At 39.5% G+C, this 16,539-nt stretch overlaps 1 protein-coding gene across 2 annotated transcripts in view; it reads right to left on the bottom strand.

Annotated features, from left to right (window-relative positions):
• Window positions 1–1,543: 1,543 nt before the first annotated feature.
• The window catches only part of Flrt2 (fibronectin leucine rich transmembrane protein 2), a 93,838-nt gene continuing 78,842 nt past the window's right edge, over window positions 1,544–16,539 (bottom strand). For both annotated transcript variants that reach the window (XM_090344659.1, XM_090344660.1), the window contains exon 2: window positions 1,544–8,318. In XM_090344659.1, the coding sequence (XP_090200785.1) occupies window positions 5,929–7,914 (1,986 nt within the window). In that variant the 5' untranslated portion in view covers window positions 7,915–8,318 and the 3' untranslated portion in view covers window positions 1,544–5,928. The remainder of the gene's footprint in view (window positions 8,319–16,539) is intronic.

The raw sequence follows: 16,539 nt of genomic DNA, 5'->3' as shown, positions 1-16,539 counted from the left end.
TTGCCTCACATGGATGCTGCCCTGGGTTCAGTTCCCTGATACCACATTGCTGGAAATGATGCTGTAGATCAAATGGTGAAGCTCTAGCCTTGAGGAAGCCCAAGGACAGTACCCAGGCCCCAAGTACAAGCACCAGGACTGGCAGAGGAGGAGGAGGAGGAGGAGGAGGAGGAGCAGGAGGAGGAGGAGGAGGAGGAGGAGGAGGAGGAGGAGGAGGAAGATGCATGGCCATGTGGCTCTTTGACATTGAATGTGTGGTCAGGCATTCATTATACCATCCAAGAGTTCCTAAATGACACTCTTCTGTTTTTCTGCGTTTCCAGAAAAACCTTGCATAAATCAGTAGACAGTAGATGACAAAATACCAACCCTCAGATCTCAGAGATAAATGGTGTGGAAGTTTACATGTGATTTGGCTAAGACTATAGTTGATTTTATCTTTTTCATTTGTGGGGCTTGGATTCTGGGCCTGGGTGCTATCCCTGAGCTCTTCAGCTCAAAGCCCGTGTTCTAGCACATTGAGCCACAGCACCACTTCCCATTTACTTGTGGTTAGCTGGAGATAAAAGTTTCACAGACTTTCTTGCCTAGGATGGCTTTAAACAGGGATCCTCAGATCTCAGCCTCCTGAGTAGCAAGGATTACAGGCACAAGTCACTGATGTCCAGCTTATTTGACTGTTCTGTGATGCCTCTGAACTCAGTCTAGAGCCTGCAAGAGACACAGTAGTCCCTCACCAATTCTTCTGAATAAATAGTATTCCTTGGCTAAGAGTATAGCTTCCATGGAGAATTAGGTCTGTAAACCCTTGCCCAAAGTTGCCAAAGTATACTGTGAATTTTATTTTACTTAATATTTCTCCAATGTAATACAAATCACATTACCACTGGTCTTCGTAGTTCTTTTCCCAGCCAGCTCTGCAATAAGTAATATTAGTTGACTAATCTATCAGAACTTTATTTCCTGATTCAGTCTGTCAAATACATTAGCAATAAAGTTTGGAAGAGGGTTTTGGAAAATTCTAAAGAATAAATCCATAATTGAACTTGAGCTCATGAAGACATGAACTGCCATGGATACCTATTGAAAATATGTGTGGATGAGCTTTGAGGAGCCCAGAAGAGGAGCCAATTCTCAAAAAAAAAACCTGACATGTAAAACCAGTAATACATTATGTATGGGGCCTTTTGTGACTTTATAGCTACATTGATAGTATTTATTCCCTAAATATGTTTTTCACAAATACGAAGTGTTATTATAGTCTGTGTGTGTATGTCTACATAAAAGTTATTTGTAGGAGCATACCATTCAGTAAGGAAGTAGAAAATATGAGGCTACAACATATGCTTCACACACAAAAAGAGTCCACTGGATTTATAAGATAGAAGGTAAATGTCACAGTGGAAGAATATGAAAGTCCCATCACAGGTTTCATTTCTGTTCCTCTGCTCCATCAGGAAGCAGTTCTCATTTTCTTCTGAATCATTAACAACCCAAGTGTCAGCCATCTCCCAAGAAACTTACTCAGATCAACACAATGTGGTTTTCTTTTAAAATAAGCCTTTACTGAATATATCAACAAGGTACTGTATAGTGTAGAGTGAAGTTTGAAGTTAACAAAGTGTGCGACGTGGGACATTTCAGAGAATGTGGTGCACAATCTTCCAGCCTCTTGTAGCCCCTTGTTGGAGAAAGAAAACATTGAACACAACCAAGAAGCAAAATCAATAGGATCCAAGCCATGACAAATCATCAAAGTGAATTTCCTGTGAATATATTATATATTAGTCCTGTAGGGAACACTCAGTGGGGATTCCTTATATTGCCTCAATTTGGGCTCTGGGAAACCTTGGGAGATGAACCCAATCACAAATCTTTCATCTCACAGAATCTTTACAAACATCTCATCTACCTGCTTATGCACACATGTACATGTTTTCTATGAAGTAAAAATAAAAATGCTTGTTGCACTGGCCTTGCTTGTGCTCTTTCTGGTGGATTGTGTAGCCATAAAAGCAAACAACCACAGTAATAACAAAAGTTTTGAGTACAAATCGTTTTCCCCTCAATTAGTAGCAACCTCCAATCCCAGCGATTGTCATTCAACCCTGCAAAGATAACAGAGAAAGAGGTAAGCAACTGCTTCCTGTCATTCGTGTTTTGACTTAAGAAGAGAGCATCAGGCAAGGTTTGACAAGACCAGGAAACTGGGACTTGTTTATGTATGTATTTTTCCCCTCTTGAGTGCCCTTCTCTGCTTTATTTTTATCATGCATCTGAGAAACTTATGGGCAAATATGCTGTTTCTATGTTCTAAAGAAAACTATAATGACTTCCTGTTATAGGTGAGTGAAAAATGCCATAAACAGAGACATCAATAGAAAGTCTCCTCTTGACTCTCAAAAGCTATAGTGGATGCAATGGCTGATATTTGCTGCACAGAACTACAAAGCTGGTTTGTGATATGAATAAATGCCTACATGAACAGCTTGTCTTCCACAGCAGAGAAGAGAGTTCTGACTTATATGAAATGACAAAGACCGTTATGGAGCTACTTCATTAATACATTTTTAAACCAGTCATATTATATTTTTGTTTGTAACTTCAAGGAAAACTGTCTAATATAGTTTCCACAACACCTGGATGTTTATCAACTGCATTATTTCTCATGAAGGAGAACGTTTTCCACTTGTTGCACAAAGAAAATAGGCGGGGAAATCCTCTTCTCATCTCTGCCTGTGGCTATCCTATGTGATAGGCTAAAATGCATTTGACAGTGTTTGAGAAAAGCCCAGGGCGCTCCATGATCGAATACCTGTCTCCAAAAGAGGAAGTAGTATTGATTTCTCTTGGTAAGAATCACATCATTACTATTTGTGTGACCATGTCTATGCCTTTTCCTTTTGGAATGCTCCACACACATACTCACAGCTATTGTGCTGCAAAAGGCTTGGTTACTATCTCAGATAATTTCAACTGGTCAGTGTGAAGCTTCTTATAAGCCAATGAACATGGGCTTTTCCCTGTGTTCTTGGCCTGCACCTGCAGCCCTGACTCTTGACTAACCATTTTGATATGTATTATGTTGTGGGAAAGAGAGGCCCAACTATGGAGTGGATGCGTCTGCAAACCACTGCCATAACTAAAAATGCCAGTGAAAACATAATCCACAGAGATAGTAGTTCAGCAGTTTCAAAATATATGTCTTTGACACTATAGATTCCACAATGTGCTTTCTCTCTTGAGAAAGGTGAGAACCTCAGGTTAGTCATAAATGGGAGAGTGATTGTGATTGTAGACACCTCCATCATGTTATGCATGAATTCAAAATAAAGCCTACACCTTTCAGGTGTACTTTTTGACAGAAGAATGCCTTCAGAACATCCTTCACATGACTGGTTTTTCGTTGTGCCACTGAAACCCCCAATCCTTCTGTGAATGTTGTGAATGTTACATGCTATTCTAGGAATATCTCTGTTCTTATTCTTCCTGGAAAAAAACAAAGAAGTCTCAGCAGCCAGAAGTCCCATTGGGAGTTGAAAAAAAAATACAATACAAATAAATGATTATTTTGTGTATAACAGAAATTTTAAAAATCCTGCAGAATCCAAAGTACCGTCATTTCAACACAGTTTTATCTACACAGCCAAGGGGAAGAGGAGAGAGAAAGGGCATTATTCAGCTAGTACCCTCATGTCATTGATTTTTAGATGGCTTACTGATAGAGCTCCTTCTGAGATTGTCTTATCCCTTTACTATGTCTATCTGGCTATAAAAAAGTAGCTTCAACCCCACCCCCACCCCCTGAAGCTAACAGACTAAAATGAAAACCAAACTCACTTTAGAATTAATTTAAATTAATTCATAGCTAAGCTCAGCTCTACTGACTGCACCTTTTCAGTTCTTGTGTCTATCATATTTATAGCCCCTTTTGCTTGCTCTGAGGGATGGAAGAGATTAAAACATATAACTTGGGGTCAATTATTAAGGAAAATAAAGCTCTTACTATAAGGAAAAACTTGCATAGTGTTTTATACTTAAAATTTTACAAAAGAAAGACATGTCACAGTTTTATTTTGCTTAAACAGAGAGAAAGCAAGAGGATCATGACACTATGAATTTCTAAAATAATGGTCAGCCATAAGGAAATATACAGCACAAAGTGAAATGCCTAAAGAAATCTCTGAAAACAATTTTCCAATGGTGTGGGGTTTTGATTTAGTTTTTTAGAAAATGCAAGTGGTCTATAGCCCTTCTACATCTAAGAAATGGCAAGGATTAAATTTTATGTGTTTAGTGAAGATGTACTTGCTTCAAAAATATCTAGAATTAAGCACAGAGATCCCTCTTTTTATTTCTATGCCTTCTACTATTTACTTTGCTCTCTCAAGATTAGGGGAAAAAACTCCATTCACCAACTTTTTCATTTTTCATTGATGGTCCATTTTCTCTCCACAATTCCAAAATTAGAGGAACCACCACAATTGAGAAGGAACAAATGAAACTTCAAATGTGGAAAAGTATCAAATTCAGTCCAAGGTGGAAACTTAGTATTGCTTTAAAATAATGTTTGCATTTTCTAGTGGCCAGCTTTGATACATCCTGAAACAGCATCCTCAAGAGTGAAAAGTTATATGGATATTTCGTGCAACCCAAACTGGCATCTATATCTTTCTTTGAAACACTGAGCAGAGGGAGAAAACAAAGTTGCAATATATAACTTAATTACAAAAATACATGGAAGATAACTGGAAGACAAGAATTTGGGAGGGGATACAGGTATCAATTTAAGCTATTTCAACATGATATTAAAAAAGTCAGTTGACCTAGTACAACAGAACTACTGACCAAGTATTGTTTTATCTAAATAATATCAGTCCGTTTTTTTTAAATAAACAAGTCAGTTTGATATAGTCCAAATATTGTTCCATTGTTGTTCTAAATATCATGTTGATATAGCCTCAGTGAAACTACCCAAATAATTCTTATTATCAAAAATAATTCCATTCAATATAGTTCTTCCCATTATTTTATTAGCCTCTTCTAAAAAATTATTCTAGAATATATCTCTGTTGAATGTGGTTCAACCTGACATATGATTTGAATTAGTGACACTTTTAAGGGAGTCTTCTCTCTAAGACTGATTATATACTGGTTGTCTGATGACTGAAATCAGACTAAGGACTCTATCTGTTATCACATAAGGCCAAGGAAACAAGAAGAGTGATTTTGAAGTTTCCAGTCAGAAAGTCAACCCCGAGGGTTTCAGGTGTTTTCTCATCACCTCTCAAATTTCTGGACTCAGTCAGGGTGGCTTCATATCTCCTGGGAACTTACTTCCTCATGATGCTCTCTGAAATTCTTGCCTCAGATCAAATCAGAGAAACATCCCTCTGGTCTTGTAATATGGATGTTTTCATTTTACTTCCAGCCCAGGAGATATAGAAAGAGCATGAAAACACCGGGGCTAGTTCTTCCTTTAGCCATATTATTCCCTGTACTCAGATGAGTCCATCTGAATCTAACCTTTCATCGGACCATCAGATCTAGGGAGGGAATTCATTCTGACAGCTCCAAACAGCTAAGTGTTTAATGTGCATCGTAAGGAAGAATGCCTCACTCTTCTGCCTTGGCCTGGGGTTCGCATTGTACAACCCTGTACAGTACTTCAGCAATGATTTTTTTTTAAGATTTAAAAAGCAAAGAGTTACAAAACTGTTTGTAATTAACTTGAAATAGAAAAGATAGCACTTTTTTTTCTTTTAAATCCCATTATATAGTACACCGTATAAATTACAGAGTATTCAAATGCACAAATGCATCTGGGTAACATTTATCAAATGTAATTTGCGTGTCTTGTATGTGCACACACGTGTGTGTTCCCCAGAGTTTTGCTGTCTTCCGCTCCGACGCTGGACCTCTGGATTGTTATGTATGGCAGTGCTCCAGGTCTGACACGCTGCTGTTGCAGTATCTCATGTTATTGGGGATATGACAGTCTGTGTAATTAATGCCCCCGTTTGGGGTGTAAATGGGCTGCAGTCTGAAATCTCCTTTAAGGAGCTGATCGTTGTTTAAGGAGACAATCTGGAAACTGGTTTCTGTCATCTCCAGGATCGAGTTATCCTTCTTGGTGCCTGCCTCACAGTAGTCATCTTTCCGCCGACCCCGGTTGTATTTCCACTTCTGGGAGGTGTAGCGCCCCTTCCTGTGCATGTGCCAACAAAAGACACTGAGCAAGACCACGAGCACAAATATCACTGCGCCCCCAATCAAGCCGGCCAGCAGAAAGGGGGAGCCCATGCTATGAGAAGTCGTTTGCTCGTGGCTGGATGCGGTGTTGCTGCCATTGTTCACAAAGGGGGCCAGGGTGGTGGCTTCAGAGCAGATGGCGTCTTCCACTGTGCGGTAGTTAAACGCATCCAGGGGCACTAAGCAGATCCGATAGGTGGACCTGGGCTCTAAATTCACCAGGCTCAGGTGTTGTTTCTCACCGCTCACGATGCGTTCCTGCACGATGCCCCCAACCAGACTGTGACCCATTTTCACCCAAGTGAGTTTATAGGCCATCACCGCAAAAAGCGAGAGCCAGCTGACTTGAATGGAAGTGTCGTTGACAAAATGGATAGAAAGTTGGATCCGTTCTGCAAGGGGCGGGGTGGCTCTCTCTCTGCCATCCCAATCCGGAATGGTGGGAAGTTTGGATGTGGTGGGAGCTGCAGGAGTGGATCCCCTACTGTAAGGGGTTGGGGTAGAAGGAGTGGCAGGCTGAGTGGTGGGCAGGCGTGGACTTGGGGCTGGGGTGAAGAAAGGCAGGCCTGGGGTGGTGGTAGGACAGGACAACAGGTTCATATTCAACTCCCTGACAGCCATCCCGCGGACCTGCTCGGGGCCTTGGCACATAAAGCCCCGCACGTTGAGCGACGAAGGGATGTATCTGAGCCATTCGGTGACCCACTTGATACTGCAGTCGCAAAACCAAGGGTTATTCCGAGCAGTGAGCTGCTTCAGGTTGGAGAGGTGGTCGAAGACCCCTTGCGTCAACGCGCGGAGTTGGTTGTTGGAGATATCCAGGCGTTCCAGCTTGCGGAGGTTGGAGAAGGCGGTCAGGGGGATGTGATTGATCTGGTTATCCTGCAGATACAACCGGATCAGATGGGTGCCCGGCAGGTCCGGAGGTGGGCGCGAGAGGGAATTGCGGACTATGGAAAACTCCTTCAGCCTGGTGAGATGACTGAAGGTGCCCTCGGCGATACCCTTGTTGGTCAGGAGGTTCCCGTCCACGATCAGGCGCTCCAGGCTGGTAAGGTTCTGGAAAGCCATGTCCGAGATGACCGCGATGCGATTTTCGTCCACCCTCAGCTCTTGCAAGTCCACGGGCAGCCCGACAGGCACGCTGCTCAGGTGGTTCTTGGAGAGAAACAAGAGTTTGAGGCTGATGGCCTCTCGGAAGGCCCCATCTTCCACCCCGACGGTGGAGATGGAGTTATCATCCAGATGTAATTCTTCCAGCTTCAGGAGCTGGGCCAGAGCCGCCCGGGAAATGGTCTGGATATTGTTCTCCTGCAAGTGGAGGACTCGGACGTTCTTGGGTAGGTTCATGGGGAATTCGTCCAGTTGGTTGCCGTAAAGGTAGACCGTATGCACGGACTGTACGTTGTGCAGCTCGGCAGGAAATCCAGCATTATTAATTTGGTTGTTGTGGAGGTAGAGTACGGTTACGCCCTCCGGAATCCCAAGAGGCACTGAGGTCAAGCTTCGTTCGTTACAGTAGACAAAGTTCCTGTCGCAGCGGCACACGCTAGGGCAGGCCAGGAGTTTTGACACTTGTGAGTAGAGCCCCAGGGAAATGAGAAGCCAAGATTTCAGGAAAAAAGCCCCATGGCTGGGCCACTTTGTGGTCTGCAGGCCCATTTCTGATGTGCCGAAATAAAATACCGTGTGTTGGGGAAAAGTAAGAAAAAATAAAGGTGGGGGGGGGGAGGAAGGTACTAAAACAAAATAGCAAAATCAAAACGACTGGACAGGGTTCTGTCCGAGTCCAGAACTCTGGAGAGAGGAAATGTCCTGAGGGCACACTGTAAAAAAAAAAAAAAAAATCTTCCTGATGTCTCTGGTCTGATCAGTCTCTGTTACCCTCCTTGCTCTTCTCCACCTTGCACAACAAAATTTCAATACTGAGGATTTTCCACACAGGCAATGTTGTCAGCAACAGGTGATGTTGTCAGCAGTGTCCACACAAGTGAAGTCCCTGCTTTTGTTCTATAGGTCAGGCCTGCATGACTTCGTCTACAGCTACCTTAAGCACAATCTGCAATCTGGTGTAGGAAAGAGGAGAGAAAAAGAGTCAGTGAAGGGGAGTAGCAGAAGGACTGATAGGATTATACATCTTTCAAAAACAGTGTGATTGGAGCTAAGTATCAGATAGCATGTTGGCATACACTGGCCTTACCACTTTAGCAGTGTCTAAATTGAAAAGCTATTTAGGATATAAATGATTAAAACAACTAACATTGAAAGGAAGCCCCTACAATTTATTTATTTTCATTTTTATTTTTCAATAACCACATTGGTAATTTTGAAGTCAGAATCTTCTCTTAAATATCTATTTGTGAGCCAGGAAGCTGATGCCTCACACCTATAATCTTAACTACACAAAAGGCTAACATCTGAGCATCAAAGCTCAATGCCAAGCCCAGTCAGGCAACTCCGGAAATCTTATCTCCACTTAACCAGCAAAAAGCCAGACATGCAGCTGTGGCTCAAGTGGTAGAATGCTAGCCTTGAGCAAAACAAGCTCAGGGATAGTGTATTGGCCCTGAGTTCAATCTCCAGAACAAATACAAAACAAACAAACAAACAAACAAATATACACATATATTTGTGTATCCAAATATATAAGTAAAGCATACACATTGCTGAGTACACTGAGACTGGGTCCATTCATGATCATCCGTTACACACCTACTAGTCACAGTCTTGTTTTAAGGTTGTAGGGCCTTATAGTTTAGCCTAATGGTAGTGTGCCTGTCTAGCATGCATGAAGACATAGGTTCAATTCTTTGGAACCACATACATAGAAAAGATAAAAAGAAAAAAGAATAGAGGCAGATGGTACTGAGTAGTAAAATCGAAAGGAAAGATAATGTGAGGCCCTATAGAGTTATAAACCTTAAAAATGAAAGTTGAGGCTAAATCATTCCTTCCCCCTAGAAATTCTTCAGAATATACTATATTTCCAATTATATCTATCACTTATGGCCTTTCAGATGCCATGTTATAAAAATCTACAACTTTGCTGGTTTCTATTATTTTGTAAAATGCATTTTGAAATTCTGATGCAAAAGCTTATTTTTGTTTCATGGAGAATTTTAAAGAATGAAATAGAATAGAAGATAATAACAATTACTCATGACGATATCACTCAGAGATAATTTGCAATGATTTTCTTACACTCTCTTTTTCTTTTTTCTATGTACACACATAATAAAAAGCAAATCATCATTTTCTTCCCAAGTTTGTCATGTCCACAGTTCATGGCGTTACAAAATCAGGCACACTTTTCACTTGACACTGGGACTATGCTGTGAACTTCTTGTTCTTTTTTTTTTTTTTTTTTTTTTTTTTTTGCCAATCCTGGCTCATATTCAAGGCCTGAGCACTGTCCTTGGGCTTTCTCAAGGGTAGAGCTCTACCACTTGAGCCATGGCACCAATTCTGGCTTTTTTTCTATGTCTGTGGTACCGAGGAATCGAACCCAAGGGTCTTCGTGCATGCTAGGCAAGCACTCTACCACTAGGCTAAACTGCCGGCTCTGAACCTCTTAAATCTAACCAACACACTGATACCCATAGTGCACAGAAGTGCATATACAGGCAGACAACTCTTTTCTTTCTTTCTTCTTGCCTCTTCTCCCCTTTTGTCTTCTTTCAAAATAGCTTGCATTTGAGTTCCCAAGGAGGCTGACCAAAGTATAATCCATGACACATTTCTATTTCAGCCCTACTGTGGGACCATCAGGTACAAATGAGATCTGCCATTGTGAGTCCTTGAAGAGTTGCTAAATTCATAATGGAAAATAAATTATTTTTCAACACTAACACCTTCCTGTTTGGGGGTACTTTCTTGCTTCTGTTGAAGAACTTTTAGTGAATTATGATACAATAGGTGATGAAATTGTGAAAGTTAAGAAAATCCACTGAGTGCAACCATGATCCAGACCTGTTCCATCAGTCTTTAGATTAGAGAAGTAAAGAAAATTAATTGAAAGGTGCCAGATTTGATTTCCCTACAAAATAAGCTGGTATCACAGGGGATGGCAAGAGCTGAAAGTTGCTTAATTCCTACTGACACATAGAGATTGGAAAAAAAATATATCTAAAAGCACAAAGGCCCCATTTAAAATTATTCCCTCTGTTGTCTTTAGAAATGTAATTAGACAAAGAAAAAATGCTGTAAATATTATTATTTATGTGTCAATGCCACTATAAAGTTTGTTCTGTGATTTAAAAGGGTTGTAGGCCTTCTTCAAAAATACCTTTGATAGAAAAAATGGTAAAATACACAATATATGTATATGTATATATGCTTACGTATTATACATATACTTACACATACAAATATATGCATATAGATATTTACTTAGAAGCCTTTAACAGGGAAAGGAGGTGTTTCATTCCAAACAAAACCAGACAGATTTTATTTAAAAATCAATCCATTAATGTGGAGAAAATAGTCTCATGTCATCACCTCAGTTCTTTTGTCATTTCAGATGTCAAATCATCTTATGTGTTGACAAAACATGCTCACATCTTGCTGCTCCTGTGATACTTGGTTCAGCAGCATGAGCCTCACCTAGGAAGTTAGTAGAAGTGTAGAACCTCAAACTTAGAATGGGCAAAGTTCACAAAATCCTTAGATTAACTCGTTAACACTGATAAATATTTCCCTAAACAAAGTGATGACTTAATTAACTCTCCTGTTTTAATTTAGTAAATGTAATACAACTATAACTGCATGTCTTGTGTTGCTTCTTGAAGAGTAAAAGCAGCAGCCCTACAAATTGCTATTGTCCCTAGGAATATAATATGTAAAGGAATCCTCTAGGTGGTAGTGTGTGGGTCTCCACGTTCAGCACAAATGAATGGTAGGACTTGTTTCAATTAGAGAAATCTTCTTTAATTAAGTAATGAAAAAGAAATATTTACTCCTGAGAAGAGGTAGAAAAATGAGACTGAGAAACTGACTCTAACATCTTCGAGCAAAATCGCCCATTTGAGACTTCAGTGTGATAGACACAATGGACAGAACTTTCTAAATGAGAAAATCAGTTTCTGTGTTTCTAAGTAAGTTTGATCTCCTCATTGGAAAATAATAATTTCTAACTCACAGAACTTTTAAAAGGAATACACAGGATAGTATTTGTGTCCAGGCACTGGTAGCTCCTGCCTGTAACCGTAGCTACTCAGAAGGTTGAAATCTGAGGATTGTGGTTCAAACTTAGCCTGGGCAGCTAAATCCATGAGACTCTTCTCTCCAATGAACTGGCAAAAAGCCAGAGGTAGAGTTGTGATTCAAGTGGTAGTATACCAGATGAGTGAAAAAGGCAAGTGAAAAGAAACCCCGAAGTGAAGAAGCCTCTAATCACACACACACACACACACACACACACACACACACACACACGAACATATACACATACACAAAGGAAATTTAATAAAGATAAGGTATTATTCTCTGTACATTTATTATTATTAGTGATGTCTCCAACCATGAACTCAGAATTTAAATATATAAAACAAAATAAAATTATCTTTGACCTGTCAATTTCTATATACCTTCTATCTATCCCAGGGTCTCCCTGTCTAAACACTACTGACATTTTTTGTTAGATAATTCTGCAGTGTGGATCTGCAGTGTACATCCAAAACTGTCTCCAGATATTGCTGTTTATATGATTAAATCACCTTGAGTTGAGAGTTGAGAACCACTGACCTGTTTCATCTTAGAAGTGACGGAGAAACTTGGCATACCTACTGATAATTTTCTAGAAGAAACTAATAACAAAATTTTAATGAGTATAACCTAAAATGTTCTTTGCTCTGGACACCAAGAAAGTATGAAAATATAATATGCTTGCCATTCGTTATTTAACCAGTATCTTTGAAGCACTAGAAGAAGGAAACAGATGTGTGCAGGGCTGTGGAGTGAGTGTGGGTGTGTGTGTGTGTGTGTGTGTGTGTGTGTGTGTGTGTGTGTGTGTGTTCAGAGGCTTTACCTCAGGGCTTCCTGTTCTTACTTGCTGCTCTTGGGTCTTGAACTCAGGTCTGGGAACTGTTCCCCGAGCTTCTTCTGTTCAAGGCTAGTGCTCTACCACTTGAGCCGCTTTCAGTTTTTTCTGAGTAGTTTTTCTTTTGGAGATGAGAATCTCATGACCTTTCTACCTGGGCTGGCTTTGAACTTCCATCCTCAGAGCTCAGCCACCTGATTGGTGAGGATTGTAGGTATGAGATACTAGTGCCTCACAGGGTGATTGTGGTTGTTGTTGTTGTTACTATTATTATTATATGCTCCCACAGTGGGTCAAAGAAAAGACTGAGAGGAAGAAAGAGTAAAGCATGCTATAAAGGAAAACTAATTATCCCACAAGATAACAGAAAAAAAAATAAAAGTGCTCTGGGGAAAGAAACCTGTAAGCAAAGATCTGAGAGATAAGAATGTTCCAATTCAGAAAGTTCTGCATAGCAGTCATTGCTACTAGCCCACTGAACCAAGAGGTAAAACTTCTGTCTGCTGTTGATGAATAACTTTTGCTCAGTAGCTAAACTCATGTTTCAAAAAACCATCAGGGACTTCACTCCATGTTTCTACTGGAAATACAAAATTTTTTTACTAAGAATAGTGAAAGCAAATGTTTCTCTTCCTATTTGTCTGAATGGTATATTAAATATGGATCCTCTCCAGGAAATCAGAGATTTAAAAGAACAGAAAAAAAGACAGTAAATTATTAAATGAGAATAGAAATGTCACCCAAATGTAGATGACACCATTGGAAGCCTGATGTAAATCAGCATTTAACTGATGCTCTTTAGGGATGCTAAGAGGCGGGTACTGCCAGTCCCTGAAAGAAGACAGCACGAATAGCAGACATTCAGGCTAGTTTATGTTAATTTAACTCTTTTCCTAAGAATTGAGACTCAAAGCACATAAATCATGTAAAATCTTATTGCAAAGTATTTCTCTTCTCAAAATGTCTCTAAGAAGCAATAGTTTTTTTCTTAATTAATTCCAGAAGCTTGTATTCCAATAGTGCTTAATAAAACTCTTGACTATAAAATTCATAGAATATAAAATAGGAATTGTCAACAAATACTGCCAATCTCATAATGTAACAGCACCAGGACAAACCCAATAAGATAATGATGGCTTTGGCATTGGCTGGATGGTGACAAGACAGTATAGCACATGAAGAGACACAGACATGAATGGGAAAGTTAAATAAATAGGGTTTCTCCTAGAAAAGTTTCCGAGGGTCACCTTTGTCTGGCAGTGAAGCAACTGAAGCTTAAAGTCAGACATTTGTAGGTGCCAAAAGTCCCAGCCCTGCTATACTATAAATAACTTTTATGCAATCGAGAAACACCAAAGCAATCTATAGATCTCCTGCACATTTCTACATTCCTAAGGACAGGTTGTAAATACAATCCATACAATGATTGGATAGTGCTTTAGTTAGTTTGCCAAGATGTAGGGATAGGCAAAGGAATTCGGAGAGATAAAACAACAGTCTCCTCCTAATTTGAAACCAAAAGTTAGGTCACTAGACCCAAACATCTTGACATTTCTTATTAAATCACTATTTTTCTTTGCTAAGAAAATGTGAGTGGGCTAAAGGGAAGGAGAAGACTAGAAAAGAAGGGAAGGAAAGGAAATGCATTATGAGCACTGGATCATTCCTGATTCAGTTCATCTACAATTTAAACATCATTGTTTTTGTTGTTAGTGTTTTTTTTTTCTTAACAAAAAGCTCTTTCGGCAAGGATAACATTTCTGACAGGTTATTCTCATATGGTTTCCAATTGACTGAAATAGTAGAGATAAGCTTAGAGCAGACAATTGTTGTGAGAAATGGAAGAACACATACTTTGAAGATGCTTTCATTGCTATTTCACACCTGAGCACAAAACAAACCAATTTAAGAGAGGCAGAAAGGCACATCTGTGAAACTAGGTGGCCTGAGCAGCATTTCCAGTTAGTTACCAGCTATACTAATGTGGGCATATGTTAGCACAACTGGTAATATAACATGTACCACAGCTAAGTCATGGAAAATATAGAGAATAATAGTACTAATCTCTCACAATTACTGACCATGAGTAACAGTGTTTACTTGTGGCTTATACATTTTTCCCCTTGGTAACATATATAAACCTATTCCTATCTGTCACTGTCAGTATTGGAACACATTTATTGGCCCATCAATATTAGATCAACCAGTTAATAAGGGACAGGGGTGGACTTAAACACCGGGGTTTGTAGAGTGCTGCTCTCTACCCCATCCTACAAGCGCCACACAGGCAGACACCCATCCACTTTTCTTTTGCTGTTAGTTATTTCCCCATAGCCCTCAGCAGCATGTGACAGACATTCAAGAACTGTTTGCAGAATAAGTGAACCAATCAAAGAATGACCTTCTGGTGATTTCTTTGTTTGAAGAGGCAGTCTGAAAAAAAAAAAAAAAACACTGCTAAGCATCTTCCACCCAAGGTCCCAGAAAAACATTTCGGAGATGATATTTCAGAACAGCTTTCAAGTGTTATAAGCTATGTTAACTTATGTTGGAAGCTGAGGGATGGATTGAGGGAGTGATGAATTGGCTCTGAATATAAATAAACTAGGTGACTTAGATAACCTTCTTGAAAGCCACTGAAAACTCAACTGGAAAAATCAAGGCAGTTACCACAAGCACCTATTACTTTCTTTATAAAACAGCATTAAATTCTATGCTCTACATGACTGCCAAAATGGTTTGAGTTTGAACCGTTATACCAAACCAGCTTGGATGAGAAGCAGACCAACACTTTAACACTTCAGTTCTATTGTGATTATGAACTAAAGCCAGGCAATTTTTTTTTGGATCTACCACAATATGTATGCATTTGTGCTCACATACTATCCTTAACTCCTAAATATGTGCATAAACATACCATGAACTTTAATGACCTACCACTTTATATATTATTCCACATGCTTAGAATCAACACAAAATAGGCCAGTAGCTTTGGGAACCATAAAAAAGGGTTATGCCCCCCCAAAAAAGAAAGAACTGAATCCCAAATATATATATGGTCTACTTTATCACCACAATATTGTATTACCTATGTAATATACATAGTGAAATAGGAAAAAAATCTTCTGTCTTCTCCACAAGGAGAATGCAGATTCTGTTTGGCCATATTGATTACACAGATAAAATAAGATTACACAGTATACATTTCCAGGTGAGTTATCTGGCTTTGAATCTTAGGGGAAAAAGTGAAAATTTCTTGGCTGAGGTCTATTTCGGTATCACAGGAATGGCTCTGAATATAAATGGTATAAAATATTCTCCCTGAATAAATAGGCTTTTTACAATGCACCTTCTCATCTTCAGAACACCTGTCATGCTGGGGTGTCAGCCTCTGTTCCCAGAACTATTTCTGGATTTGGGAAACAAGAGGGGAAATAAACAGAAGAAAGATGATTATTTTTTACCCTTAACCCTCTTGTTCTTTCAAGGACATTTTCTCCTCCAGAATTTGACAAGATAAGGTTGAGATCAAATCCTTTCCAAAGCTTAAAATAAAACCCTAGAGAAACTGCATGAATATTACATCCAGAGTAGCAACACAATATATGAAAGAAACAATTACAAGGAAAAGAAACACACAAAAAAATCACAATAGATTCAAAAATCCACTTAAAATTCTACACTGGTGGCCTTCTCATTTGAATACATTTTGGAGCTCTGTTCCTAAAACACAGGACTGATTTCCTTTATGGACAGAGTATTATAAGTGATCAACTTTACCTGACATGTAAAAAGCTCCTAGACTCTTCAGTATAGGCTGCCAATCGGTGTCAATCATTAAATTGTATGTTAGGTGTGGGACTTCTACCCTGTCATTATAAATTAAAAAGGAAAAAAAAAAGTAGGCATGACACCTTTAAGAAAAGGAAACCAAGCTATATTCTAACACAGACCCTGTCTCTCAGATCCTTGTGCAAATTGTTACCACTAGGGGGAGGCAACACAGATACAACTCTCATACACACGTGCACAGACAACATGCGCATGTGAATATACACAGACAACACAGAGAAAACACACGTGTCAAAAGAAAATACAGCTTTCATTCATTATTTTCTCATATCTTCTGGCATGTCATATTTGTACAAAAAGGTGACTGCAATTTTGACTGCTAATGGAAGTAAAATTCAAACATGAGAGAGTAGTAGGAAGTTTGGGGTAATAAACTACGTATAAAGAGATCGATGAGC

The sequence above is a fragment of the Megascapheus bottae genome, chromosome 14 (genome assembly GCF_031878675.1).
Source record: "Megascapheus bottae isolate mThoBot1 chromosome 14, mThoBot2.hap1, whole genome shotgun sequence".
NCBI lineage: Eukaryota > Metazoa > Chordata > Mammalia > Rodentia > Geomyidae > Megascapheus > Megascapheus bottae.
This window is presented reverse-complemented; position numbering and strand designations above follow the sequence as displayed.